At 53.8% G+C, this 26,387-nt stretch overlaps 1 protein-coding gene across 1 annotated transcript in view; it reads left to right on the top strand.

Moving 5' to 3' along the window:
• Positions 1-13,288, top strand: part of GALNT9 (polypeptide N-acetylgalactosaminyltransferase 9) — a 124,440-nt gene extending 111,152 nt beyond the window's left edge. Inside the window, exons 7-11 of the mRNA XM_040251568.1 lie at positions 398-583; positions 2,467-2,604; positions 4,085-4,180; positions 11,070-11,237; positions 12,389-13,288. Of these exons, the coding sequence (XP_040107502.1) occupies positions 398-583; positions 2,467-2,604; positions 4,085-4,180; positions 11,070-11,237; positions 12,389-12,535 (735 nt within the window). The 3' untranslated portion in view covers positions 12,536-13,288. The remainder of the gene's footprint in view (positions 1-397; positions 584-2,466; positions 2,605-4,084; positions 4,181-11,069; positions 11,238-12,388) is intronic.
• Positions 13,289-26,387: the final 13,099 nt, after the last annotated feature.

The raw sequence follows: 26,387 nt of genomic DNA on the forward strand, positions 1-26,387 counted from the left end.
CTCCGGGCCCGGAGCAAATGCTGAGTGGGGGCGAGGGCCACAGGAAAGGGATAATAATGAAAGGGTGTCAGGAAAAATCCCTCCATCGTTTAGATCATGGAATGTGCAAAAGAAATGAGATTTGGTAGGAAATCCAGAAGGGGAGGCAAACCTGTGCCCAGGCTTTGGTGAACCTAGCCCAAGGCCTTAGCTTCTCATTGGCCTCTTCCCCTGGAACAGCCCAGGCAGCCAGGCCTCCTTGTACTCTAGGGAGGGAAGACCTGTCGGAGGGACCGAGGGACCGTGGGCGGGGGATGCAGGGAGGGAGGGATGGTGCCCTTGGCCCCTGGCCCTGCTCCTTCCCGGTGGCTGTCGGAAGGAGCGGGTCCACTACCCAGGGCGCTCGGGTGCCCCACAGGTGTGGCAGTGTGGTGGCAGCATGGAGGTGCTGCCCTGCTCCCGCGTGGCCCACATCGAGCGCACCAAGAAGCCCTACAACAACGACATCGACTACTACGCCAAGCGCAACGCCCTGCGAGCGGCCGAGGTGTGGATGGATGGCTTCAAGTCCCACGTGTACATGGCCTGGAACATCCCCATGACCGTAAGCTGGCCAAGCTGGGCGGGGAGGGGCCGGGGGCAGGGGCAACACCTGGGGACGGCCTCAGGGTCATCCAAGGGCACAGCTGGACAGCTCCATCTCAGAAACATCAATCCTTTCACCGAGGAGAGCCTGTTTCCAACAGCTGTGACGCTCGTTGGCAGCCCCCTCCACTACCACAAGAGCTCCTTCACTAGATATTACGAGCCCCTGAGAGGGTGCAGCGGTGGCACTGAGGAGAGAGCTCCCCCAGGGCGACCACAGCCCCTCCTGGGACGCACAAGCATCCTCCTTGCCCTGCGGAAGCCTCTCGTGTCAGTTCTGCAGGAGTCCACAGTGATACGATGACCCCATGCCTTGCACACACGAGTGTGCACAGCTGATGAGTGGCAGAGTAGGCATGTAACTCGGTCCTCCACAGGACCCTGTCATGAGGGTCTCAGGGCCTGGGGATGGCAGCTTCTCTCATGTGTGCTGTCTGCAGCCAGATCTACCCATCCTGCGGGGAGTGGAGGCAGGGGGCCCACGCCAGGGGTCTGCCTGCTGCTGCTGGCCGGAAGCAGCAGCTGGGTGTGAGCCAGAGGGTCCTAGCCAGTGGCTGGGGGGCAGGGCAGCCTGAGAAGGGGGCTTGGGCATACGTGTGTGTGTACATGTGCATGCATGTACATACATGGGCATGCATGTACATACATGGGCATGTATGTATGTGCTGAGGACAGGCTCTCCTTGACCCCAACCCTGACCAGCTGCAGAACGAGGCTTCACACACAGGCTGCTTCCTTGGACACAGGAGAATTTGAGTCTCTGGGGGTAGACTTGTCCTGGGAACAGGTTTTTTTTTTTACATCCACCCACAGAAAGAGCTGGATCTTCTACTAGGATCCACACACACATATAGGCTCACATGTATGTGTGGATTTTTAGCTTAAAGATAGAGCTTCATGTGTATAACAAAAAGGTTAAGAAGCAACAATTATCTTCATTATGTGCAAAATGTCCTAGTATTTTAAACAACTTCACTGGAACCGTCTGAATTGAGTCAGATCACAGCCCAGCATCTGGTGACATCTCCCAGGGCCTCTCGCGCCCGAGTCCAGCCAGAGTCTGCCCTTCTCTCCAGGCCCGCAGGCAGTCCTTAGCTGGCATCAACGCCTTGGGGACCTGGGCTTAAGGAGTGGTCTTCCTCCAACCCACCCACATCCCCCACCTGTCACTGAGTGCCAGGGCCTCCAGGACCACCCTGAGCTTCAGTGTTTGGCTACAAGGACTCGGAACTCAGGAGAGCTGTCACATGGGGGTTGGGGTTTGTTATGATGAAAGAACAGACAGCGCTGAATTCTCCCAGCAGCAGCACATGTAGGGTGTCACCAACCAGGGAAGGTCACTGGTCAGTGTCTGGAGTTTATGGGGTTCATGTGCACGTGGCTGATCTCTGTGTGCCGACTTGGTCTCAGGTCCCTGCAGAGGTCAAGCTAATGCCCACAGCAACCCCCACAAATCATCCTGTAGTACAGACCCTCTGGCCCAGCCCAGGTAAACGGCAATACTCAGGATGTTCTAAGTTACATCCCAGGTGAGTATGCAGGGCATGACAAGCAAGCCAGACCCACACATGCCGCCAGTGGCTGACTGAAGGCCAGGCCGGCCTCCAGCGGGACCTGCTGCAAACAGGCCAGAGACGCCAGGCCTTTGCCATCAGCCCTGCTGCCCTGGACCTTGCAGGGTCCTGGGAGGGCAGGAGGCTCCCAGACAAGGAAGCCTGAGGGCGGGGACGCTCCTGGAGGGGTGCCTGTGGGTCCCACAGCTCCCCCACCCTGGGTCGTGGCCTGGGTTGTCAGGGCTTTGCACACCCCAGTGCCTGCCCTGCCTCACTTCCGGCCTCGCAGAACCCAGGCGTGGACTTCGGGGACGTGTCTGAGCGGCTGGCCCTGCGCCAGAGGCTGAAGTGCCGCAGCTTCAAGTGGTACCTGGACAACGTGTACCCGGAGATGAGGACGTACAACGACACCCTCACGTACGGAGAGGTACCGCCTCCGCGGATGGCTGGCACCCCGCACCCCACCTCCCAGATCCCTGGCCTGTCCCTGTGCGAACGTCCATGGACAGCAGCCGGCAGAGCACACAGGCACACTCACACACCAGTATAAGAGCTGCATGGACGCACACGCATGCCTGCCACCATGGGTCACAAAGTAGATTCAGAGACACGTGTGTGTGTTTGTGTACATGTGCCGCATACATGTGCTTATACGTGCCCACATGCACATGTGTGGATCCATGCAATTGCATATACATGTGTATGTCTGCAGGCTTCCCTGGTAGCTTAGCTGGTAAAGAATTCACCTGCAAGGCAGGAGACCCCAGTTTGATTCCTGGGTTGGGAAGATTCCCTGGGGAAAAGATAGGCTACCCATACCAATATTCTTGGGCTTCCCTGGTGACTCAGACGGTAAAGAATCTGCCTGCAATGTGGAAGATCTGGCTTCGATCCCTGGGTTGGGAAGATCCCCTGGAGGAGGACATGGCAACCCACTCCAGTATTCTTGCCTGGAGAATCCCCATGGACAGAGGAGCCTGGTGGGCTACATCCGTGTGGTTGCAAAGAGCCGAACATGACTGAGCGACTAAGCAAGCATGCACGTCTAAGTGTACACAGACACAAAAGTACACATTTGCACACAGTTTTGTTCACATACATACATACAGAAAGCTACCCCATACATCTTCCCCTATGTACACAGACCCCATCCATCAAGCCTGCTCTGCACGTTACAAATACTTGTTGCCAAGACAAAATAACATGTGAACATGAGCAGACACGTGCAAAGGCCTGCATATGGAGGTGGTCACATGCACCGCCTTGTTTGTGTGCCGCCAATGCCTGCATGTTGAGAGCACAACGGAAGGACCCAGAGACTCACCAGGAGAGGCACCAGCTGTGGGAAGACCCTCCTGTCTACCCCAGCCCCCACATGCATGGCCATACCCGCCTCTCCTTAAAGCCGGGAAGAGCGATGTGTTTCTGCCTTGGTCTGTGCTGGGGGACAGACCTCCTTTCCCCTGTCTGTTACCCCCAGCAGGGCAGCCCGGCTTGCTCTCAGGGTGGAGTCAGGGTTGGGCAGAGCTGGAGCTGCATGAGTCCCGAGGCTCAGAGCTTCACATAGGCATCTCTTGCATCTATCAGCCACGCAAGCCTCTAGGCAGGCCCAGACGGGGACTGTGGGAATAGAAACACCCACCCCTCACCAACCCTACCACTGTTAAGGGGAAGAGCTGCAGTCATACAGTCAAAGGCCTGAACTCGGGGAGGCCATTCACAGGAGCCAGACAGTCCTCAGCCAGCCCACTGGCCAGAGCGCCATGCTCCCCTCCCTCTTCCCCTCATCCTGGGAGGACTACTCCTTCCTGAGACCGCTGGCCCTGGGCAGGGGACGGGTGAGTAAAGCCCTTCTAGCCTCCTTTAGCCCCTTGTGATGGGGCTTCTCCTTTGGCTTCTGGTCGTAGGTGAGAAACAGCAAAGCCAGCGGCTACTGCTTAGACCAAGGAGCAGAGGACGATGACCGCGCCATCCTGTACCCCTGCCACGGGATGTCCTCCCAGGTAGGGAGGATGGTGATGTCTCTCAGGGACCACAGCCCAGACCACAGCCAGAAGTAGCACCCAGGGAACAGGGTCAGGCTGGCTGTGGTGTTCTGATGCCACAGTGGCTGAGTTCAGGCCCCAGATAAATTAAGAGCAAGAGCTTTGGTGCCAAACAGGCCTTGAGCAAATCACCTAACATCCATGCCTCAGTTTCCCCATCCATTGGATGGGATGATCATGGTACCTACTTCTCAGGCTGCTGTGTGGACTGAAGTGGAAAATGAGGGTAAAATAAACAGTGGCCACAGGGTAGACAAAACCCAGGAAGTATCACATTAACCACCAGTTCTTAGAGCTGAACACTTGCCAAACCATGCTGCAGCTCAGAGTCACCTGGAGGGCTTTAAAAACATCCATGCCAGTGTCCAGAACCCAGGCCAGTGGAGTTGGCGGGTACAGGTGTGCAGACTCCAGGCTGGTGGAATCAGTGGGTTCAGGGGTATGGGACAGCTTGTAGGAGAAATGCTTTTTCTCAGTGGGTGTTGAGTGTTCTTTAAAATTAACCCCCGAAATGACACTTGGCCCCCTCGAAGCTCTCTGAATCTGTGCTCTAGGACATCCATGGATGCTGATGTGTCCACGCAGCTGCCCAGGGGTGCTTTGCGGATGGGAGGGACCCCTGAGCCTATAATGACAACAGAGCACACCTCTCTTCCTCCCACCCTGCCACCTCCTCACAGGACCCCTGATGACCTATGGCCCATCGAGATGCTAATGTGGCCTCCAGAAAGAAATCCACTTTGCTGGGCCCATCAGACACGGGAGGAGAGTCCTCTGGCCGGCATAGACCCTAAGTGAGGGGCCAGGTCTTGTGGGGTGTCTTTGGACAGGCTCTGTTTGTCTGCTCGCTCGAGGGGAAGCAACACAAGGTGACAGGTGGACGTGGTCACTTCCCACTGAGCCCTGCTGTGGAGAGAAGCAGTGCAGGGCCGGCCTTGAGGTGTTTGGGGCAGGGACTCGCATGGCTGGGTGAGGGGTGGGTGTTCCAGCGACCCTGCTCAATTCCCCCGGGGAAGTCCGCTCCACATGGGGACCCTGGGGCAGCCAGCAGAAGGGGCCTCACTGCTGCTGGAAATGGAGTGGAGGTGGAGACAGGTGGATGGGGGAGGCCAGCCCACGTGGCCAAGCCCCACGGAGAGATCTGATGGACCTGTGTCCGCAGCCAAGCCAGACACACCTGCAGTGATTTCTCCTTTGCAAACTTGAGTCTGTCTGGTCTCCATGAAGCCTGTTAAAATATTAAGGGGGACAAGCTATGCCCCCAAACCCAAATCCCCAGCTGTGTTAGTGTCCTGGGGCTGCCGTGGTGAAGTACAGGCAACTGGGCACCGGCTTAAATGACACATGTTCATTATTCTGTCAGCTCTGAAGACCAGAAATCTGAAATTCAGGTATGAGCAGTGTTGTGCTCCCTCCTGAGGCTCTAGGGACATTCCCTCTGCCTCTGGTGGCCCTTGGAGTTCTTTTCTTGTGGCCGCTTCCCTCCAATCTCAGCCTTCATTGACACATGGGTTGTATGGCCTGTATCTTCATCTTCCCCCTCCTTTCTCCCATGTCTATGTCTTCTCTCCTTATCAGGACACCAGTCATGTTGGATTAGGGCCACCCTAACCCAGTATGGGGCTTCCCAGGTGGCTCAGTGGTTAAGAATCCACCTGCCAATGCAGCAGACCCAGGTTCGATCCCTGGGTCAGGAAGATCCCCTGGAGAAGGAAATAGCAACACAGTCCAGTATTCTTGCCTGGGAAATCCCATGGACAGAGGAGCCTGAAGGGCTATAGTACATGGGGTTGAAAAGAGTCAGACACCACCTAGCAACTAACCCACAACAACAAGCCCAGTGTGACCTCATCTTCCCTAGAGCGCTTCGGCAATGACCATGTTTCCAAATGAGGTCATATCCACAGGTACTGGGGGGTTAGGACTTCAACATGACTTTGGGGGGCCACAGTTCAGCCTATAACAATTGTTCAGTCACTCAGTCGTGTCCAACTCTTTTCGACCCCATGGATTGCAGCATGCCAGGCATCCCTGTCCTTCATCATCTCCCACAGCTTGCTCAAACTCATGTCCAGTGAGTTGGTGATACCATCCAACCATCTTGTCCTCTCTCGTCCCCTTCTCCTCCTGCCTTCAATGTGTCCCAGCATCAGGGTCTTTTCTAATGAGTTAGCTCTTTGCATCAGGTGGCCAAAGTATTGGAGCTTCAGCTTCAGTGTCAGTCCTTCTAATGAGTATTCAGGACTGGTCTCTTTTAGGATTGACTGATTTGATCTCCTTGTAGTCCAAGGGACTCTTGAGAGTCTTCTCCAACACCACACTTCAAAAGTATCAATCCTTCAGCACTCAGCCTTCCTTATGGTCCAACTCTCACATCCATACATGACTACTGGCAAAACCATAGCTTCGACTAGATGAACCTGCCGGCAAAGTAGTGTCTCTGCTTTTCTTTTCTTTTTTTAAATATTTATTTATTTGCCTGCATCAGGTCTTAGATGAGACGTGTGGGATCTAGTTCCATGACCAGGAATCGAACCCAGGCCCCCTGCATTGGGAGCTTGGAGTCTTAGCCACTGGACCATCAGGGAAGTCCTTCTCTCTGCTTTTCAATATGCTATCTGGGTTTGTCATAGCTTTTCTTTCACGGAGCAAGTGTCTTTTAATTTCATGGCTGTATTCACCATCTGCAGTGATCTTGTAACCCAAGAAAAATACAGTCTGTCACTGTTTCCATTCTTTCCCCATCTATTTGCCATGAAGTGATGGGACTGAAGCCATGATCTTCGTTTTTTGAATGTTGAGTTTAAGCCAGCTTTTTCATTCTCCTCTTTCACTTTCATCAAGAGGCTCTTTAGTTCCTCTTTGCTTTCTGCCATAAAGGTGGTGTCATCTGCATATCTGAGGTTATTGTATTTCTCCTGGAAACCTTGATTCCAGCTTGTGCTTCATCCAGCTTGGCATTTTGCATGATGTACTCAACTGGACATGGAACAACAGACTGGTTCCAAATAGGAAAAGGAGTATGTCAAGGCTGTATATTGTCACCCTGCTTATTTAACTTCTATGCAGAGTACATCATGAGAAACGCTGGACTGGAAGAAACACAAGCTGGAATCAAGATTGCTGGGAGAAATATCAATAACCTCAGATATGCAGATGACACCACCCTTATGGCAGAAAGTGAAGAGGAACTAAAAAGCCTCTTGATGAAAGTGAAAGAGGAGAGTGAAAAAGTTGGCTTAAAGCTCAACATTCAGAAAATGAAGATCATGGCATCTGGTCCCATCACTTCATGGGAAATAAATGGGGAAACAGTGGAAACAGTGTCAGACTTTATTTTTTTGGGTTCCAAAATAACTGCAGATGGTGACTGCAGCCATGAAATTAAAAGACGCTTACTCCTTGGAAGAAAAGTTATGACCAACCTAGATAGTATATTCAAAAGCAGAGACATTACTTTGCCAACAAAGGTCCGTCTAGTCAAGGCTATGGTTTTTCCAGTGGTCATGTATGGATGTGAGAGTTGGACTGTGAAGAAGGCTGAGCGCGGAAGAATTGATGCTTTTGAAGTGTGGTGTTGGAGAAGACTCTTGAGAGTCCCTTGGACTGCAAGGAGATCCAACCAGTCCATTCTGAGGGAGATCAGCCCTGGGATTTCTTTGGAAGGAATGATGCTGAAGCTGAAGCTCCAGTACTTTGGCCACCTCATGCAAAGAGTTGACTCATTGGAAAAGACTCTGATGCTGGGAGGGATTGGGGGCAGGAGGAGAAGGGGACGACCGAGGATGAGATGGCTGGATGGCATCATGGACTCAATGGACGTGAGTCTGAGTGAACTCCGGGAGTTGGTGATGGACAGGGAGGCCTGGCGTGCTGCGATTCATGGGGTCGCAAAGAGTCGGACACGACTGACTGAACTGAACTGAACTCTGCATATAAGTTAAATAAGCAGGATGACATGACCGTAAAGAAATCCAGTCTTGGACCAAAATCTTCACACCTGCAGATGGTTAGTCAACAGTCTTCAGCTAGTGGACACAGACGAATGCATGGACCCTTCATGGTAGGGCCCAGCCCTCTGTCCTCTGTCCACCGTACTGGTTTGACCAGTGTCCCTGAGAAGGACATAGGGCAGGTGTGTCCACCTCCATGTAGGCACGGGACCCCTCCCGGGCTGGACTCGATAGCCTGGGGGTCATTTAAAGGCCCTTCCTTTAACTCATAAGGTTTTATTCTGATAATTTTCAAACATCCAGAAAAGTAGAAAAGTCTTAAGATGACCAACCACACACTCATGGGATCAGCAAACAGCAGCCTGCCAGTCAAAGAATGGTTTTTAGCTTTTTAAAGGTTTATGGAGGGAAAAGAAGAAAAAGAACATGTGACAGTGTCCACAGAGCACGCTTGCTTGCTCCCTGCCCTTCACAGACACGGTTTTCCACCCCTGATCCAGATGCGATGGTGTTCAGACTGGGCTGTTTGTATCATCTACTTTTTCGGAGTCACTTTAAAGCACATTGCAGACGTTGAGGCCTTTCACCTCTGCATACATCAGGTGTGTGCTCAGTCACTCAGGTGTGTCCGATTCTTTGCAGTCCTGTGGACTGTCACCCACCAGGCTCCTCTGTCCGTACGATTTTCCAGGTGAGAATCCTGGAGTGGGTTGCTATTTCCTCCTCCAGGGGAATCTTCCTGACCCAGGGATCGAATCCATGTCTCCTGCATCTCATACACTGAGCCACCTGGGAAGCCCCTCTTCTCTTCTGAATCTACCCGTTTAGCAGCTAATTATCCTGCCCATTTTCATACAGTTTGTTTACTACTCTCCTTCCTGGAATAACATATCTTTCTGCTCCCTATTTTCCCTTTGACTTTATTTCTTCAGTGCTTTGTTTTATTATAGTGCAGGGTTTGTTTTTTGTTGTTGTTTGTTTTTGTAAGTTGCCTTCATCCCTCTGTGGACCAAGACAAGTGCCTGTGAACCTTTTGTTGTCCTGGGCTGGACTCTGAGCTTTTGGACTCCTGTCTGGCAACTTCAGTCACATTAGACCCAGCACCGTATTGAGCACACAGTAGGTGCCTAATTCTTGCCTGACTGGAAGTTTGATAAACATCACTTAACCCACTCCCAGCCAGTACTCAATGACTGGCCCATTCACACACAAGTCTGGATTATTGAAATCCTCTCCCTCATCCCTTCTACCAGGGCATTGTGACGACCAGCTCTCAGGAGAGTCCAAGTAGTCTGAGGGTGAGATCCCAGAGTTGATGCTTCCTAAGGATGCATCTCTAAAAAGTATGTGGCTTCCCCACAAGCCAGCAGCGATGCCCTACAGTCACCCATGCCCTTCTCAGCCCGGTTTGCTTCCCCAGCTGGGTGTCTGAGGCAGGGCCAGGGGAGCCGCTGGCCAGAGGCACAGGAGTGGGGACTCCTCCTTAGTGCAGAGCAGCCTCCTGACCAGACCCTCCGGCTGTCAAGTCCTCCATGGGCACAGGGATGGGCCATCAGCTTCACCCACTCTGCTGGCCCTCCTGAGCACTGACCATGCTGGGCTCTGCTGAGTCCTTACCTGCAAGGCTGAAGCTACAGGCAGCCCACCTGGAGCTCGTGCTGGACGTTTCATGGGCTGCAGGTCCTAGATTCAAACCTCTTCAGGGTCAGAAAGTTAACAGACAAGGGGCATGAGCGTATCTGTGATCACCTGTCCCCAGACAAAATGACCCGAAAGGACCACTTTGGTCATAAATCTGCAGTAGGGCCGGTCATCTGCACAGCATCGCCCAAGGAACCTGGCAGGCTGGCGGGGCCCCCTCTGAGCTGCGGTCGGCTGGCTGCTCTGGGGTCTCGGGCCCTCCCCACGTAGACTCCACCCCCACCCTGCCGGGCTGCCCCAGCCTTCTCACTGCAGAGCAGCCATCCCATCAGCAGGGTACATGGAGATGCGGGAGGTGTCCTGAGTGTTGACACCTTGCCCCAGAGTTAGTGGCACCATTTCTGCGATGTTCACACACACCCCGCCCCCGACCCCTCGCAGGAGGACTTGGGAGAAAACGTGGGCTTCACGCTTGACGGGGGTGTCAGAGTCGCCGGCCATGTGAAGGTGCCGGGGAGATGGTGTTCTATCAGATTGTACTGGAAAATACAGCAGTGTGTTTGTGTGTGTATGTGTGCGCCCACACGCTCTTGTGAAAGCAATCAAGAGAAAGGCGAGGAGAGAAGCACAGTGACTTCTGTGTGCTCGGCGCGCTCTGTGTGCGGTGCCCTAGGGCCCTCACGGTAGCCCTGCCAGGTAGGCACTGTCATTATCTGCTCACAAATGAGGAAACCGAGGCACAGAGAGGTGACGTGACTTGCCCAAAGCCACACAGCCCAGGCGCGGAGGAATCTGGAGCACTGGTTTCCTCATTAGCACACAGATGTTGCTTACCTGGTGTTTGGCAAATAACGTGACCTGGGATCGTAAACTTGGGGCTGCTTGTGGTTCAAGGGGAGACGGGTGGCCTGCGCAACCGTGGAACCCTCTTCCTCCGAGGCTGAAGGGCAGGCCCCACAGAGGGCGGGGTCTGCACGGAGCTCAGGGGAAGAGGTCCGAGGCGGTCCTCCTGGGGGGATTTGCAGAAGGAATGGGGCTGGGGGCGTGGGGCTGTCTCCCCCGCATCCCGGGGCTCAGGGCTCTCCTTGGAGGGCCAGCCCTTCCCCAGGAAGGTTGGCCCTGGTGACTGGGCTGACCCCGCCCACCACGCCCCGCCCACGATGCCCCGCCCACCCCCTTCCGGGCCTGGGGCCCACAGCCCTGCGCAGGGCCACCTTGTGCCCATGCACCCCGCTCTCATGGCCTCTCCCCAGCTGGTTCGGTACAGCGCCGAGGGCCTGCTGCAGCTCGGCCCCCTGGGCTCCACCGCTTTCCTGCCTGACTCCAAGTGCCTGGTGGATGATGGCAGGGGCCGCACACCCGCCCTGAAGAAGTGCGAAGATGTGGCCCGGCCCGCGCAGCGGCTGTGGGACTTCACCCAGGTCAGCGGGCCGCTGGGACCCCTGGGTCTCTGGGCCAGCCCGTGGGGGGAGCTGAGGGCAGTGGGGGCCGAACTTAAAGGCCCAGGGGGGCTGGATCAGCTGTTCCCACATGAACCCCCTCCACAGACGTTAGGGAATCTGCTGGCAGTTGTGGTCAGGGAAGGGCTGGGCTGGTCCCAGCGCCCTGGCTGCCTCCTCAGGGCCTCGCTGCCCCACACTGCCTACTCCTCCGGCTTCCTTGGGGGGTGAGGGGGAAGGGTTTCGGCAGAAGGGGTGGGTTCTGAGTGCCCCCGCTGCTGATTGAGTGGGACCAAACTGGACTTGCCCAGAGATTTGTTGAAGGCAAGCGTGCTAAGTTGCTTTAGTCCTATCGACTCTTTGCGACCCCATGGATTGTAGCCTGCCAGACTCCCCTATCCATGGGATTCTCCAGGCAAGAATACCAGAGTGAGTTGCTTTGCCCTCCTCCAGGGGATCTTCCCAACCCAGAGATCGAACCTGCTCCTGCTTCTCTTAAATCTCCTGCATTGGCAGGCGGGTTCGTTACCACTACTGCTGCCTGGGAAGCCCCAGAGATTTGTTGAGATTGACCCAACTCCTCCCAAGCAGGAGACCCTGGGACAGACATGTGCACTGTGCTCTCTGGGGGCTCCCCTTACAGCAGGAATGAGCTGTCACTGTGTCACGTAGAGTCAATGAAATCAGGGTCCCCAGGAGGCTGGGTTTGGGGCCAGGACACTGAGGTCCACAGTGCATGGAAAGGACCTCTCTGGAGAACAGAGAACGGAATACAAGCCTGGGATCCTCAGGTTTAGGCCAGAGCCCTTGATGTTGGAAGGACCAGAGGGCCTGCAGAGGTGGCCAATGGGCAAATCGGACCTGCCAGGGGTCAGGGGGGCATATTGGGGGGAACACCCATCCCAAGGGCCCTGGAGTCCATTGTTTTGATCATTCCTGGGATCCCAGGAGAAGAGAGGTGGCTACTGGCAGGCAGTGTTGGAGGGCAGATGGTCAGTGGGGACAGAGGGATGGGAGACAAGAGGGCTGGGAAGAGGCAGGGCCTGACCCTCAGGTGGCCTTGGCATCACCCCCACTTCCAGGAAGCTCTCGGGATGGGACCCGTGGGCTCACTGGGTCTCCCTCCCTCTCAGGGCGGCCCCATTGTGAGCAGAGACACGGGCCGGTGCCTGGAGGTGGAGATGTCCAAGGATGCCAACTTTGGGCTCCGCCTGGTGGTGCAGAGGTGCTCAGGACAGAAATGGACCATCAGAAACTGGATCAAGCCAGGGCGGCACTGACCCCCAGCCTCACCCTGCGCCCCCACCCCAATGAAGAGTCCGAGGATCTGGGGCAGGTGTGGAGCCCTCCCACTCAACCCACCACTCGAACCCAGAGGGCTTTGGTCCTGCCTGCACCACCTTGGGTACTGACTTCTCTGTGGCTGCTGGCAGGCCCTGTCACCTGAGACCTAGGGACCTCCCTGTGCTCTGGAGGCCGATGCCGGGACCAGCCCCCCTCCAGGAGCACGGACCCCCCTCAGCTGGCGGCTCTGCCTGAGTGCGTCAGCTGACAGCCAACTCCAGCTCCAAATCACGTGCCTTTTCTACGGTATTCCTGTCCAGCCGCCCACGGCCACTTCCTCTGCATGTGCTGAGCCCCTGTCCATCCCCCAGGCAGAAATAGCCCCCTGTGAACTCTGAGCTCCCGATGTCTCCAGCCCTGGGTGGGGCTGCCCCTGTGACTATCTCCACCTAAACCCTGGCTGGTGAGGGGAGCGGGGCAGCAGTAGCTGCGGTGACATCAAAGACAACCCCAAGGGCAGCGCTGGGTGAGGAGGCGGCTGTGACTGCTTTGGTCCAGGAAAGAGCAATTAAACATACACACCTGATGTCTCGTCCACAGGAGCTAGTCAGCAGTCCAGGGAGGGATCCCTGTTCTAGCGGCTAACCCAGGGTCAGGCGCCTTCTCGTGTTACTCTAAGGCAAGGGTCAGCAAATGATAACCCATGGCCCCTTGCCTATTTTTATAAATAAAGTTTCATTGGCACACGGCCACACCCCTCTGTTCATGTATTGTCCACGGTGGCTTTCATGCTCTAGGACCAGAGCTGAGAAGCAGCACACCTCCCACCAGGGCTGTCCTAAGACCTCCAAGACGCCCACTTGGGCAAGAGGATGCTTCATGATTGCACTTAGAATTGCAGGACCCTGGGAGGGAGACTGGAGAAAAAGTTCTGGCTGTCTCTTTCCCCATTCAGGCCCAGTGCCAAGCAACAGTCCAATCCTAGCTGCTAACCTCCTTCCCGATGATGGGAGTCTTCAGCTATGGCATCAGTGAAGGGCCCCAGGGCAGGCTGGGCTCACCCAGCCATGGAAATGAACAGCAGATGAGATGTCAAGCTGCTGAAAGCCAACCAACTGTCTCCTCCCACACAGAGGGTCTCCTGGGGATGGAAGTTGGGGGCACCATCAGTGACTTCCTAGTTTCTCCTCATTTTTTTCTTTTGTTTTTATTTATTCGTTTATTTTTGGCCATGCTGGGTCTTCACTGCTACATGAGCTTTTCTCTAGTTGCAGCGAGCAGGGGTTACTCTCTAGCTGTGGTGTGCCGGCTTCTTATTGCGGTGGCTTCTCTTGTTGCAGAGCATGGGCTCTAGAGGGCTTAGTTGCTCTGTGATGCATGGGGCTTAGTTGCTCCATGGCGTGTGGGATCTTCCTGGACCAGGGATCGAACCCGTGTCTCCTACATTAGCCTGCAAATTCTTTACCATTGAGCCACCATGGAAGCCCTCCTCCCCATTCTTAGAGAGTAACCTGGAAGACAGGGTGGCAGGGGTTCCAAACAACAGGGCTTTAAGCTGGGGGGAACTTGAAGATCTCTGTTCTCACCTTGCTGTAGCCAGGTAGTCTGTCCTCCCAGAAGTGGGAGAGTGGCCCTTCCCCCTTGCCTCCTGGGTTCCCCCGTCTTGCTCCCTGCCTCCCAGCACTGCCTCTTCCTAGGAGAGGAAAAGTCACTTCCGCTAGTGCCAGGGATCTCATATCCTGTGGGTGATGGGGGCAGTTCTTCCCAAAAATGAGCTTCCGAAAGAGATGTAAGCAGAAGTGTCACTGAAGCAAACTTGGGTCCACTCATCCACACACACAGTGAAGCCAATGTACTAACCGGGGTTTGTGGCGAAGGAAAGTGCAGGCGCCAAGCAAGGGGTCTGGGAAGTTCGTGCTCAAAAGACGCAAACTCCCAATGGCTTTCAGGGCAAGATTCTTAAAGATGGGGTGAGGGAGGGGGGTTGTGGGGTACGTGATGAGCTGGTGGACATTCTTCTGGTTGGTTGGTGGTGAGGTAATACAGTTAACTTCTCCCACCTAGTGGGGGTTTCAGTATCTGCAAAATAGCTCAAAGGAAACTTCCCTGGTAGTCTAGTGATTGAATTCACTGTCAAATGCAGAGAAAGAGGGTCTGATGCCTGTCTGGGGAACTAAGCCTGTGGACCACAGCTACTGAGCCCGTGTGTCACAACTAGAGAAAAGATCCCACATGGTTGAGAAAACAAAACATTAAAAAAAAAAAAAACAGAAACAATACTGTAACAAACTGAATAAAGACTTCAAAACAAAACAGTCACTGGCCAAGGACTGGTCTTCAATAATTCAGAAGATTCTGGCAAGTGAAGTTACAACAGTGTAACAGTGTAGCAGCCATTAGCATGCCAAATGTATTGCCTATGCTTTAAAATAGAAAACATCACAGGCTCGAACTTATAAACCTTGCTCATATTACAATTCATTAGGCAAATTGACAGTCCCGTCAAAGCTGGGTGGTTTGCAGCCCACACAGGATCCCACAGAAGCCTGACACCTGGAAAATTGCCTCTCAGCATCTTGACAAACCTCTCATCCTCTTGGGAGGTGCGGAGTTCCCGTGTTTTGAAAGCCTGCTCTCTCTGTCAGGGTCCTACCTGCCACCAGGACACATGAGGACAAAGGCATTGACTGGGCGGGAAGTAGCTGGGTCCACGGGCAACGGGACTAAATCAGGTCAGCCCACAACTGCCCAGTGCCATCGATGCTCTCATGCCAAGAGGCTGCTGTCTGTCAGAACCAAGATGGAATCTAGCATCCTTCTTCCTAACACACGGCCAGGCAGCACTCTTGTTTCTGTTGCCTCCAGGCCTTACCTGCCTCCTGAGCACATGAATCCCTCATGAGGTTGGCCCTTTTCCAGAAAAACTGCCATAGAATCCAGGGGGTAACTCCATGCTAAGAGCCCCTGCCCAAAGTCAGTTGGGAAGAGAGTTGAAGATGGACCATGATTCCCATGCTGCCATGTGGGGCCAGCCACGTGGTGGAGCCGCTGGGAACGGTCCCTGCAGTTTTGTGGTCGACACTTGGTCACGGCTGGTGGGACGTCCCTGCCAGTCGAGACTCTGCCTGCACTCCAGGCATACACTCGTCTGGGGCCAAGTTCACAGAGCTTTCTAATTCATGGTGACATGCACTTTCATCATCCCCCTCTGTAATCCTGGGTTCAGAATAGCCACTAATGTCATCCATGGACTGTACTGAAGCCAACCCAGCCCCCCTAAACCCTCTACCCCTTTTAACCACTGGTCCATAGTTGAGATCACCTCAGTGGTTACCAGCATGGATTGCGTCTGTCAAACAAAGGGAATTCAACACAAGGAGTTGATCACACAAGTTACAAAAGGGCTGAGGCATCTCAGGGACTCATCTTCCATGGGCTGAAGGGACCCAAGAGAGGGCAGTGTTACTGGAGCCAGGAGTCAGGGCCCCTTGTGAGGACTGGGACTCCAGAAAGAGGGATGGGAGAGACACGGCACTTCCAGAAACGCTCCTGAAACCAGAGTTGGGGACGGAAGCACCCTGGTTTCTCTCTACCCTCCAATTCTCTGTTTCCTTTTGGCTGAAACTATCTGGAGCTTAAGGACAAGAAATCACGGGATACAGAACTCTCCGTGCAGCAGAGTGGGGATGTAGGGGCGGGGGGCAGGGGGTCCGAGCACAGACTCGAAGGTGGTGGCCACAGGTCATCTCAACGGGACAGGATTCCTGACTCTGACAAGTGCAAGCTGGGCCAGAGGGTCGCCCTTCTTTCCAGAGGGCCCAGGACACCTCCCTCCCTATCACAGGACCAGGACTGGGCACCAGAGGCTCACAGAACAGCACCCTTGATGACATCAGGCGTGCTTTATCCCCTCCAGCTTCACCTGAAACTAGACCGCTGTAGCTGGCAAGAATCAATTCTGAAATTCTCAGAAATTTTGTGCACCAACTGGTAAATGTTGTTCAGTCGCTAAGTCATGTCCGACTCTGCGAGACCATGGACTGCAGCACATCAAGTTTCTGCGTCCTTCACTATCTCCCAGAGTTTGCTCACATTCACGTCCATTAAGTCGGTGATGCTATCTAACCATCTCATTCTCTGCCAACCCCTTCTCCTCCTGCCTGCAATCTTCCCAACATCAGGGTCTTTTCCAATGAGAGGACTCTTTGCATCAGGTAGCCAAAGTATTGGAACTTCAGCATCAGTCCTTCCAATGAATATTCAGGGCTGATTTCCTTTAGGATTCACTGGTTGGATCTCCTTGGAGTCCAAACATGGCTGTTACTAAAAATAAACTATTTACAACTCAATCAATTATAATAAAAGCAAAGGCAATAAATACTCAAAACTCAGCACTTCCTAGTGATTTACTCTATTTCATTATACTCTGTGCTTCTCAGATTATTGTGTCTATAAATCTGTGTGGTGGGGACGGTGGGGAGCTACCTCTTTTCAACTCCACGCTCCCAGAGGGCAGGTTGGTACCTGGAAATAGGCCCTGGTGGGGGATATTTGTAAATGGAAATTGGCCAGGCTGCAAACTAGGTCAGGTGTCCCAGGGCCTGCAGGTAGGCTTTGCCCAGCACACCCTTGCTGTGTTCTCCACGGGCCCCTGATGAGTCTTCTCGGTCTCATGACCAGGACTAGGACAGACAAGTGGAACAAAGAGGGCCTACTGCTGTGTGATCTCCCACCCTGTCTGCTTGGGGAAAGTGCTGGTGCCTATTCTCAGAAGATGGAAGAGGGGGAGGGAGGAGCAAGGGAGGGAGCAAGGGAGGGAGAAATATGTCTAAAATGCCCAATTTTAATCACACTTAGTTCTTTTCTTTTTAACAACCAATGTGTTGTTTGTTTGTTCATTTGAGGTTGCAGTGGGTCTTTGTTGCGGCACCAGGGCTCTTTGTTGGTGTGAGTGGGCTTTCTCTAGTTGTGGCCAGAGGGGGCTTCTCTTCACCGTGGTGCTCAGGCTTCTCACTGTGGTGGCCCACTTGTAGCAGAGTACCAGCTCTAGGCACATGAGCTTCAGTAGAGGCATGAGGGCTTAGTTGCCCTGTGGCCTGTGGAATCTTCCCGGACAATGGATTTAACCTGTGTTACCCGCACTGGCAGGCAGATTCTTAACCACTGGACCTCCAGGGAAGTCTCAACCCACTTAATTCTTGAAACAACCCCAAGTAGCCCTGAGAACATCTGTGCCCATTTCTCAGACGGGACAACAGAGGCCCAAGGAGTGAAGTGGCCTGGCACAAGTACACACTTTGCTGAAGCAGGTGGGGGGTCACACTGAGACCTGCTGACTCCAAGCCTCTGCTTCTTCCACTCTGCCCAGCTGCCTAGTGGATTTTTTTTCTTTTTAAACAACAGTCTTGTTTTAAATGGCAAAGATGCAACAAGCAGCATTTAATAAAACCTAATAGCAGGCCCACTTCTTTCATTAATTCAATTATTAATTGGCTCTGCAGCAAATTCAGAAAAATCCACATCATCTGTTTAAAACAGTTCATTTGTAACCCAACCTAATAAATGGGTTTCTGGGAAAGACCATTAATAAGCAGATGCTTCTGGTGGAAAACAGTGAACGTGCAGGGTTTTTTTTTTTTTTTTTTTTTCCCCTTTCCTCTGCTCTTGATAGAGATGATGTGTACCAGAATTTAATTTTGTCTAATAAAAATATTCATCACTCCTATGAATCTTCATTTGTGGCTCAGACTGAGTGAGTGACCCTGAGGGAGAGGACTGCAGTGGGATTGGGCCCAGGGGGTGGGGTGCCCAGAAGAGAGGCAGGGGAGCAGGCAGCCCGCAACGCCTGGGAGTAGGTGGGAACAGCAGCCCCCGGGGGGCAGGGATGCAGGCCTGGCAAGGGCTGGCCAGGGATCCAGCAGACACAAGGGATGGAGAGTCATCTGAGAACCCAAGAGAAGCATCTTGTCCTTGTTCATGAGCAAAATCTAGCTAAGAGGGAAGCAACATTGACAAGTAAACACAGGGGTGGTTCTGGGGTCTGTGGGACCTTTGGGAATCAGCCCTGTGTCCTAGGGGGGGAATGCCAGGAGCAGACACACCTGGATTCTATTTGCTGTGTGGTTTTGGTCAATTTCTTTCCCTGTCTGAACCTGAAAAGGAAAAGTAATACCTGCCCCAAACTTTGCCCTGAGGATTAGGAAAAAAACAAATAACTCTTATCCATGGTGGTTTTGATTTTTTATTTGCTTCTTATTCTTGTCTGTATGTATTTGTTTTTCTGCCAAGAAATGTGTCTGCTGTGAACGATAATCTACTCTTTCATTCATTAAGGTATTCAACACCTTCTGCACTCTGGGCACTGTCCCTGGTGCTGAGGACTCTGCAGGGAATGGAACAGAACAAAATCCTGCCCTGCCATGGAGCTGGGCCTCACCTTCACAGAGCCAGTAAAATGATGATAAGCAGTAGACAAAGTGCCTGTTGGAAGCTGGTAGGTGCTGAGAAAAAAATAAAGCACAACAGAAGAGGGAGAGGCTGGGGTGACATCGTTAAGGAGTCACTGGGGGAAACCTCATGGAGAAAAGAACAGATGGGACAGTCTGTGCAAAGGTCCCGGGGCAGGAGCAGCCAGAAGGAGAGTGCCATGGGGTGGGGCAGGTATGGGGAGAGGAGTGGAAACAGTCAGAGAGGGCAGCCCTGTAGATCCTTGGGGACTGCCTCCAGGTGGGACATGGGGTCATCTGAGGTCAGGCAGAGCAGCATCACTGTCTGTAGTGGCAGGGACCACCAGGATTGGACATGGGGGTGAAAGAAAGGAAGAGAACTCTTTCGAATCAGGTATCAGGGCTTAGAAGGGATGGTGGTGGTGGTGGTTTAGTCGCTAAGTTGTGTCCAACTCTTTGTGATCCCATGGACTGCAGCCCACCAGGCTCCTCTGTTCCTGAGATTTTCCAGGCAGGAATACTGGAGTGGGTTGCCATTTCCTCCTCCAGGGGATCTTCCCGACCCAAGTATCAAGCCAAGGTCTCCTGCATTACAGGCGGATTCTTTGCCATCTGAGCCACCAGAGACACCTTAGAAGGGATGGAGTTGCTGTCAACCAAGATGGGGGTCTGGGGACGGTGAAGGTAGGGGAAGGTTCACTGAGGATACCAATGGAGTCTGGGGTTGGGGGAGAGGTCTGGGCTGGGATCAGGGATGTATCAAGATGTCAGACAGGGTGAGAGCACTGAGGAGTGAGTGTCACCAGAAAGAGAAACCAGGAAGGGTTCATGGGTAAAGGTCTTAGAGACAAGGAGGCCCTGGAGAAGGAGAACAAGTGTGCTGGGGCTGCCAGATGAAATGCCATAGAGGGGGTGCCTTCAGCAACAGATAGATATGTCTCCCAGCTCTGCAGCCAGAATTCCAAGATAGAGGTGCCGGCAAGGCTGGCTCCTCCTGAGGCCGCGCAAGAGGGTCTATCCTTGCCCCTACCCCAGGTCCTGGTGGTCCACGGGCAGCACCCCTCTGTCTGTAGAAGCATCAGCCCGTCTCTGCCTCTGCTGCACGTGGCCTTCTCCCTGTGTGAGCGTCTGGGTCCAAATCTCCCCTTTTATAAGGACATCAGTCCTGTTGGATCAGGGCCCACATTAATGATCTCCCTTTAACCTAATCCCCTTTGTAAAGACCTCATCTCCAAGTAAGTTCACGGCCTGAGGTCCTCGGGGTTAGGGCTTCAGTGGGTGTTTTTCAAGGAGGGTGCAGTTCCACCCATAGCAGGACAGCACCAGGTACCAGTGAAGAAATCACTTCATGGGCCTCCCTGGTGGTCCAGTGGTTAAGAATCTGCTTGCCAATGCAGGGGACACAGGATCGATTCTAAGCCCGTGTACCACAACTTACTGAGGCCCTTGCGCCTAAATCAACAAAAGAAGCCGCCGCGATGAGAAGCGCATGCACCCCAACTAGAGAATAGCCCCTACTCATCACTACTAGAGAAAGCCCTCGAGCAGCAATGAAGATCCAGTACAGCCAAAAATAAATAAATAAGTAAATGTAAAAAAGAAAGTATATTATGGGGGAGAAACTGTGTGCCTGAGGATGGACTAAGAGGAAAGCTGAAATGACCATCAGATAGACAGTAAGAGTTGTATAAAGCACTGCCCGCCAATGTGTGGAGATAAGCACAGCACAGCCATTAATAGTCCTTATGATGCCCCGAGGGAGGGACTGGCCTGAAAGGGGAAACGGCATGAGGGAGCCTCCAGCACCCACCCTTTCCTTGGATCCCTGGGGTCCTCAGCCCAACTGTAGACATGGAGAGGGGCCAGTACTATGGTCTCACCCTCCAGGGCGTTCTCTCAAAGGTAGACCTTGCCCCCAAGTACACTCACTCAGAGTCAGCAGGGTGCCACCTGACGTCCCCACGGGGCCTCCCTTCCTGCTCACAGGGGCCTCGGCTTTATTTAATACTTATCCAAGTTCCTTAAACAGATTGAATAGGGAGTCTGGCAATTCGTGTGGTTGGTCCCCGACACGTCCACCGCACCCCAAAGCCTCTGCCAAGATGCCCTTTCAATGGTGACTAGAGGGAAATTCCACCTGCCTGAGCCATTTATTCATTTATTCACTTGCTCAGTTATTCAGTGAATGGGTTCTGAGCACCCTGGCTGAGAGTGGGTAGTCAGGGAGCAAACGCCACGGACTCAAAGGTACCAGGAACCCCCCAGCACATGACTGGGCCCCCCCACAGTTGGGGAGCAGGATGCAGGACTTCCCTGACAAGGTGAATTATGAGCGCTTTCTCAACCAAAGTCTACAAAGAACTTTATTCAGGACGAGGAGTCTGGAGCTCGCATGAGGTATGGGCCAAGCTTTTATTAACCCACAGCACATCTGGTGGCAGGAGGGGGGTCGGGTGGCCAGCTGGCAGGCACTGAATTAGCACATTCTGTGCACTGGCCTTTGGGGGATGCACAGCTAGTCTGTGGATCCTTGCATTCTAAGACCCAAGGTCTGCTATTTTCCAGAGTCATCAAAGTTCTCCAAAAGGAAACAAGAGATCCCCATTGGAGTGGCTTTACTGGGTGGCTCTCAGCCACCAGGTGACCAGGACACTGCCTCCATCACCCCCATCACGGCATCTGGAGGCCTTGCTGCCTACCTGGGAAGGGACCTTGAAGCACCCCTGAGGCTTGGAAAAGGAAACATCCTTCCCTTCCTAGATCCAGACCATCACAGACCCTTTTGCTTCAAAATAGTGCTGCTTTGAGCTGTAGTGCATGGATCTCTCACCTGCATTGCTTCAAGGGAGATGAATGACTGAGCAGAAAGAGCAAGAGAAAAATCGATCACTTGTCTTTGAAAAATGTCTCTTGTGTTTGGCAGCAGAGGACTAAAGATGAGGACATAAACTGTCCCAGGCTTGTGGGACTTCTGGCACAGGGTCCCAAACCCGCCCCTCCCGGGGCTCTGAGTAGACAAGGAAAGAAGACCCCCAGAGGCAGAGACAGCTCCTTCCACAGCTTTGAGAGAGCACAGGGACCTCCCACAGGGAGAGGTTACTCAGGGCCATGCGGCGGGTGCAAGGACCCCGGTTGCAGGGACAGGTCTCCTGGACAGTTTAGAATCCTGCTTCCTTGGCCCCTGGGAAGTGGACCCCAAGAGACGCCTTCCAGCCCCAAGGCCCAGAGGGGAGCGTAAAATGGGACCACACTGCTGGCTACCAATGCCCATCACCCCAAGGGGTGCCCAGGGCCCTCAGGAGGCACATCCCAGGTGCTCCTGGGGACCCTGCCTGCCTGACTGCCCCTCCCTTCAAGCCAGTGTCCCACTCTTGTGTCTGCCCCTCCCCCTCCTCCTGAGGACACACAGCCATGGATGAGACCCCCACCCCTACCTGCCCATTTTCCCCGGATGGCGTCTGCAAAGGCCCTATTTCCACATGAGGAAGCTGCCAGTGCAGATGCCAGGGACTGAATCTTGGGAGTGGGGGTCATAGTTCACATCACACACTGAGCTTTAACTTTCTTTTTTTTTGCTTTAACTTTCTTCTGGCAGCCAGGCACCCGCATGGGGGAGCGCAAAGTTCGGGGTGTTTGTGCTCAGAGATAAACTGTCCCGCAGAACTCAGATGGCAGACAAGGCCCCGAACCCCAAACCCCTCGGGTTCGCCCACCCTGATGCAGTCCTCCCCCGTGTGAGACACAGCTTTGACACTGCCCTGCTGTGGCCTCTTGCAGACGGACTGTCCTGGCAGAACTGGGAAGAAGGCTGGGATGCTGGCTGTTGATACTCACAGCACCATCAGCCCCAGGAGGCAAGACCCCAGGGAGAACAAGGAACAGAGGGGCCAGGGTGGGATCCACATCCCAGCACAGTGATGAGAAGCCAAGTTGGGTGGACAGATGCTGCAAGCCCGGCTCCCTGGGTGGGAGGGCAGAGCTCTGGGGGATTGCAGCAAGTGGTGGTGGGGAATGTGTAAAGTAGGACGTTGAGCTCTCAGACACCCCCGTGGACACCCATCCTGGAGCCTGGTTTCCCTCCCTTCTGCAAACTTCTCGCAAGCTGCAGGAAGTCATAGCCTGGCCAAAGGCAGAAACCATTCTTAGGGATGAGGACTTACTTCAACTTTCAGGCTTGGTCTTCCTTTGCCCAAGGTGTCCCAAGCCCATGATAGGTCCAGTCTCCAGCAGCAACCCACGTCCCCACCCCCCAGAGCAGTGGGTGGAGAGTGGAAGCCATCACAGTAGGGACAACATGGGGACAAAAGTGGGGACATGAGCCAATCCCCTGAGTTGAATTTGGCTCAGAAAACACAAGCTGCAGAAACATCAAAGGGGCATGGAGTAGGCAGGGAGGTGGCCTGAGCCAGCAGGAGCCCATAGGTGCAGCGGGAAGCACCACACAGCCAACTCGTTCTGGGCAATTTAGGTGGAAACGATGCCTATCTATGGGCTTTCTTGGTGGCTCAGTGGTAAAGAATCTGCCTGCAAGGCAGGAGCTACAGGAGACATGGGTTCTATCCCTGGGTCTGGAAGATCCCCTGGAGGAGGGCATGGCAACCCACGCCAGTGTTCTTGCCTAGAGAATCACATAGACAGAGGAGCCTGGGTGGGCTGCAGTCCATAGGGTTGCAAAGAGTTGGATACAACTGAAGCGACTTAGCAGGCAGGCAGGATGCCTTCCTATGACACAGTTGGGCCAGGGAGACAGTCACTTCCTGTGCTGGGATCAGCAGTGCTCCCAAGATGGGGTCCTCATGGAACCTCAAAAGGTGACCTTCTTTGGGACTAGGGTCTTTGCAGTGTAATTAGTTAAGATACAGTCAGCCAGGAGTCGATGGGCTCTGATCCCCTCGCAGCATCATTATAAGATTTGATGACACACAGACACACACAGAGAACACAGCCTCGCAGAGATGGAGGCAGAGCTGGAGCGCTATAGCCACACGCCCAGGGCATGGAGAGTGCTGGTGGCTCCAGGAGTGGGCGAGGGGCCTGGACCAGTTTCTTCCTCTGCCCCCAGGAGCAGCCAGCCCTGCCAACACTTGGGTCTCAGACTTCTGACCCCGGACTGTGATAAGAGAAACTCCTGCTGTTTTAAGCCAGCACGTTTGTGGTCACTTGGTAGAGCTGCCCCAGGACACTGATACACTCCATTAGAGGTAACCACATCTCAGAGATGCTTGAGGTGACATGCTCCCCTCCCACAGCACCCGAAGGACAGAGACAGTGCCCACAGCAACCCCGGAGCTCAGCTGACGTTTCTTGTATCACGGATGCCCCCACCCCTACCCCCAGCTCCTCCCCACTCCCTGCCAGCATCACAGTATCACATCACAACCCCAGCTCCTCCCCACTCCCTGCCTACTTCCTGGACCAGCACACAAGCACTGCCTCCAGGGGGTGCAGGGCAGAAGTCAGATCTCCCAGGCCTGGTGGCTGAGGGTGTCCACATGGTGACTGGATAAGAATGAGGTCCACCTGGGACATCGTCTCCACCTGGGAAGAGAGGAACCTCGGGGGAGATGCACAGCTACTTTGTACCAAAATCAAATAAAATACATAGCATTATAAAGGAAACCGATTCTACTGGAATCCAGCAAGTTATCAAAATATTAAAAACAAACACAGTGTGAGAGGTTAGACTATGCTGCTATATTCATGCTTCAGACATCAAGATGCAGCCACACATGTGAGAGCGGTGACCAGTGGCTGCCAAGATGCGATTCTTCAGCGGCGGCGATGATGCAGATTGAAACTCTGTGATTCCACTGACAACATCGCTGTCAATGTGCAGCTAGTAAAAGCGAGGTTTGCCACCATGCAGCCACCCACATCATGCACAGATTCTGTATTTGTGAATGCACCTGCTTGTTAAATCTATCTCTAACCCCAGCATCAGCAGGTGGGTGCCTCCATGGTCACCCAGAATGTGGCAGGGCAGGAGAGACGTGACTGGCCCCACACGTGTGCTCCTGGCGGGCGTGGAACCAGCTGACACAGCTGAGGGCAAGCACTGTGCCCTTTGTGTCTGTGTAGGGCTTTTTTTTTTTTTTGCGTATTTCTGTTTTATTGTTTTGCTGTTTAAAATGGCCCTAAGCTCAGAGCTCAAGCGCCATCCAGTGTCCTAAGGACAAGAAGGCTGTGACGTGCCACCGAGAAGACGCGTGTTAGACGGGCTTCGTCTCGGCATGATCACAGCGCTGTGGGCACTGTGAGTCAACAATGTAGATTAAATGAGGTATCTTTAAACAGAAACACATCAAATAAAGTTGTCTGTTGGTTGGCGGACAAAAATATGGTGTCCAGGGGCTCAGGCTTTCCCTGGAGCAGGTTTGGTGCCACTCATTTCAAGATCACATGACCTCATAGCGCGGGACCCCCAAAGAGGATGAGAACTAAGTGTGTTTGTAATTGAAGGAAACGCTGCTTTCCATTCAGAAGTAAGTGAAGAGGGAGATATGGTTTCTCCCTCGCACACTCACCGGCCCTGGGGACTGCTGCGAGGGCTCACTCTCATCTAGTTCCTGTCACACCCTTGCAGCCACAAGGGGCTTAGCCCAGGGGAGAGGTGTAGGGAGCCCCCTGCACTGGCTGAGATGCGCTTTTCTTGGGCTCCCCGTAGAACCATCCTCACGTGCACTGGGCTCCCGGAAGTAGGAGGGAGGGACCAGCCCCGGGGGCTCCGGGTGTGAGGCGGGAAGAAGAGCCCAGAAGAGCCCAGAAGAGCCAGACCCGCGCAAAGAGGCAGGACCCGGAGGGCTGGCTCGGCCATGCTGCCCCCTCCTCTTGAGGAGAACTGCCTCCCAGGCCAAAGCTAATTAAACCAACAGCCTTGGTAAGTCGTACAAGTAACTGCTCAGTGATAAATAAGATGAGAAGCCTGTTTATTTCTTCTTGCCCTTTTAGACACCCAATAGACATTTTAAAATTAAATGGCTTATCTGTGCTAACACAGATGGACGGGGTGATCTTCCTTCTGTAACAAGTGACGGCTGACAGAGTCCTCACCCTGCGGACATCCTCCTCTCAGCACAGCACAGCCTGGCCCGAGCTTCCTGAAAAGTGCTGACTTTCAAAACCAGCTTTGTATCCCTCCTGAAGGTCACAGTTGTGTGGCTTCCAAGGTTTGTCCTTTCTAGCCTCAGAACCCTTCTTCCTGTGTCCCGTGGGGCGTCTGGAAGCCACAGCAGTGGGATCGCTCCCAGTGTTCCCACAGAATCAGGAACATCCTCGTGATGTTCTCTGCAGGCTTGTGAAGCTGCTTCAGGAAAGACTGGGCGCTCACCATCAGGACCCTGCTGGGGCCCAGCTGCCTCACCACCTCCCCTCCTCCTGTGCCCGGCCTCATACAGCAACCCGT

Source organism: Oryx dammah, unplaced genomic scaffold (genome assembly GCF_014754425.2).
Source record: "Oryx dammah isolate SB20612 unplaced genomic scaffold, SCBI_Odam_1.1 HiC_scaffold_12, whole genome shotgun sequence".
Taxonomy (NCBI): domain Eukaryota; kingdom Metazoa; phylum Chordata; class Mammalia; order Artiodactyla; family Bovidae; genus Oryx; species Oryx dammah.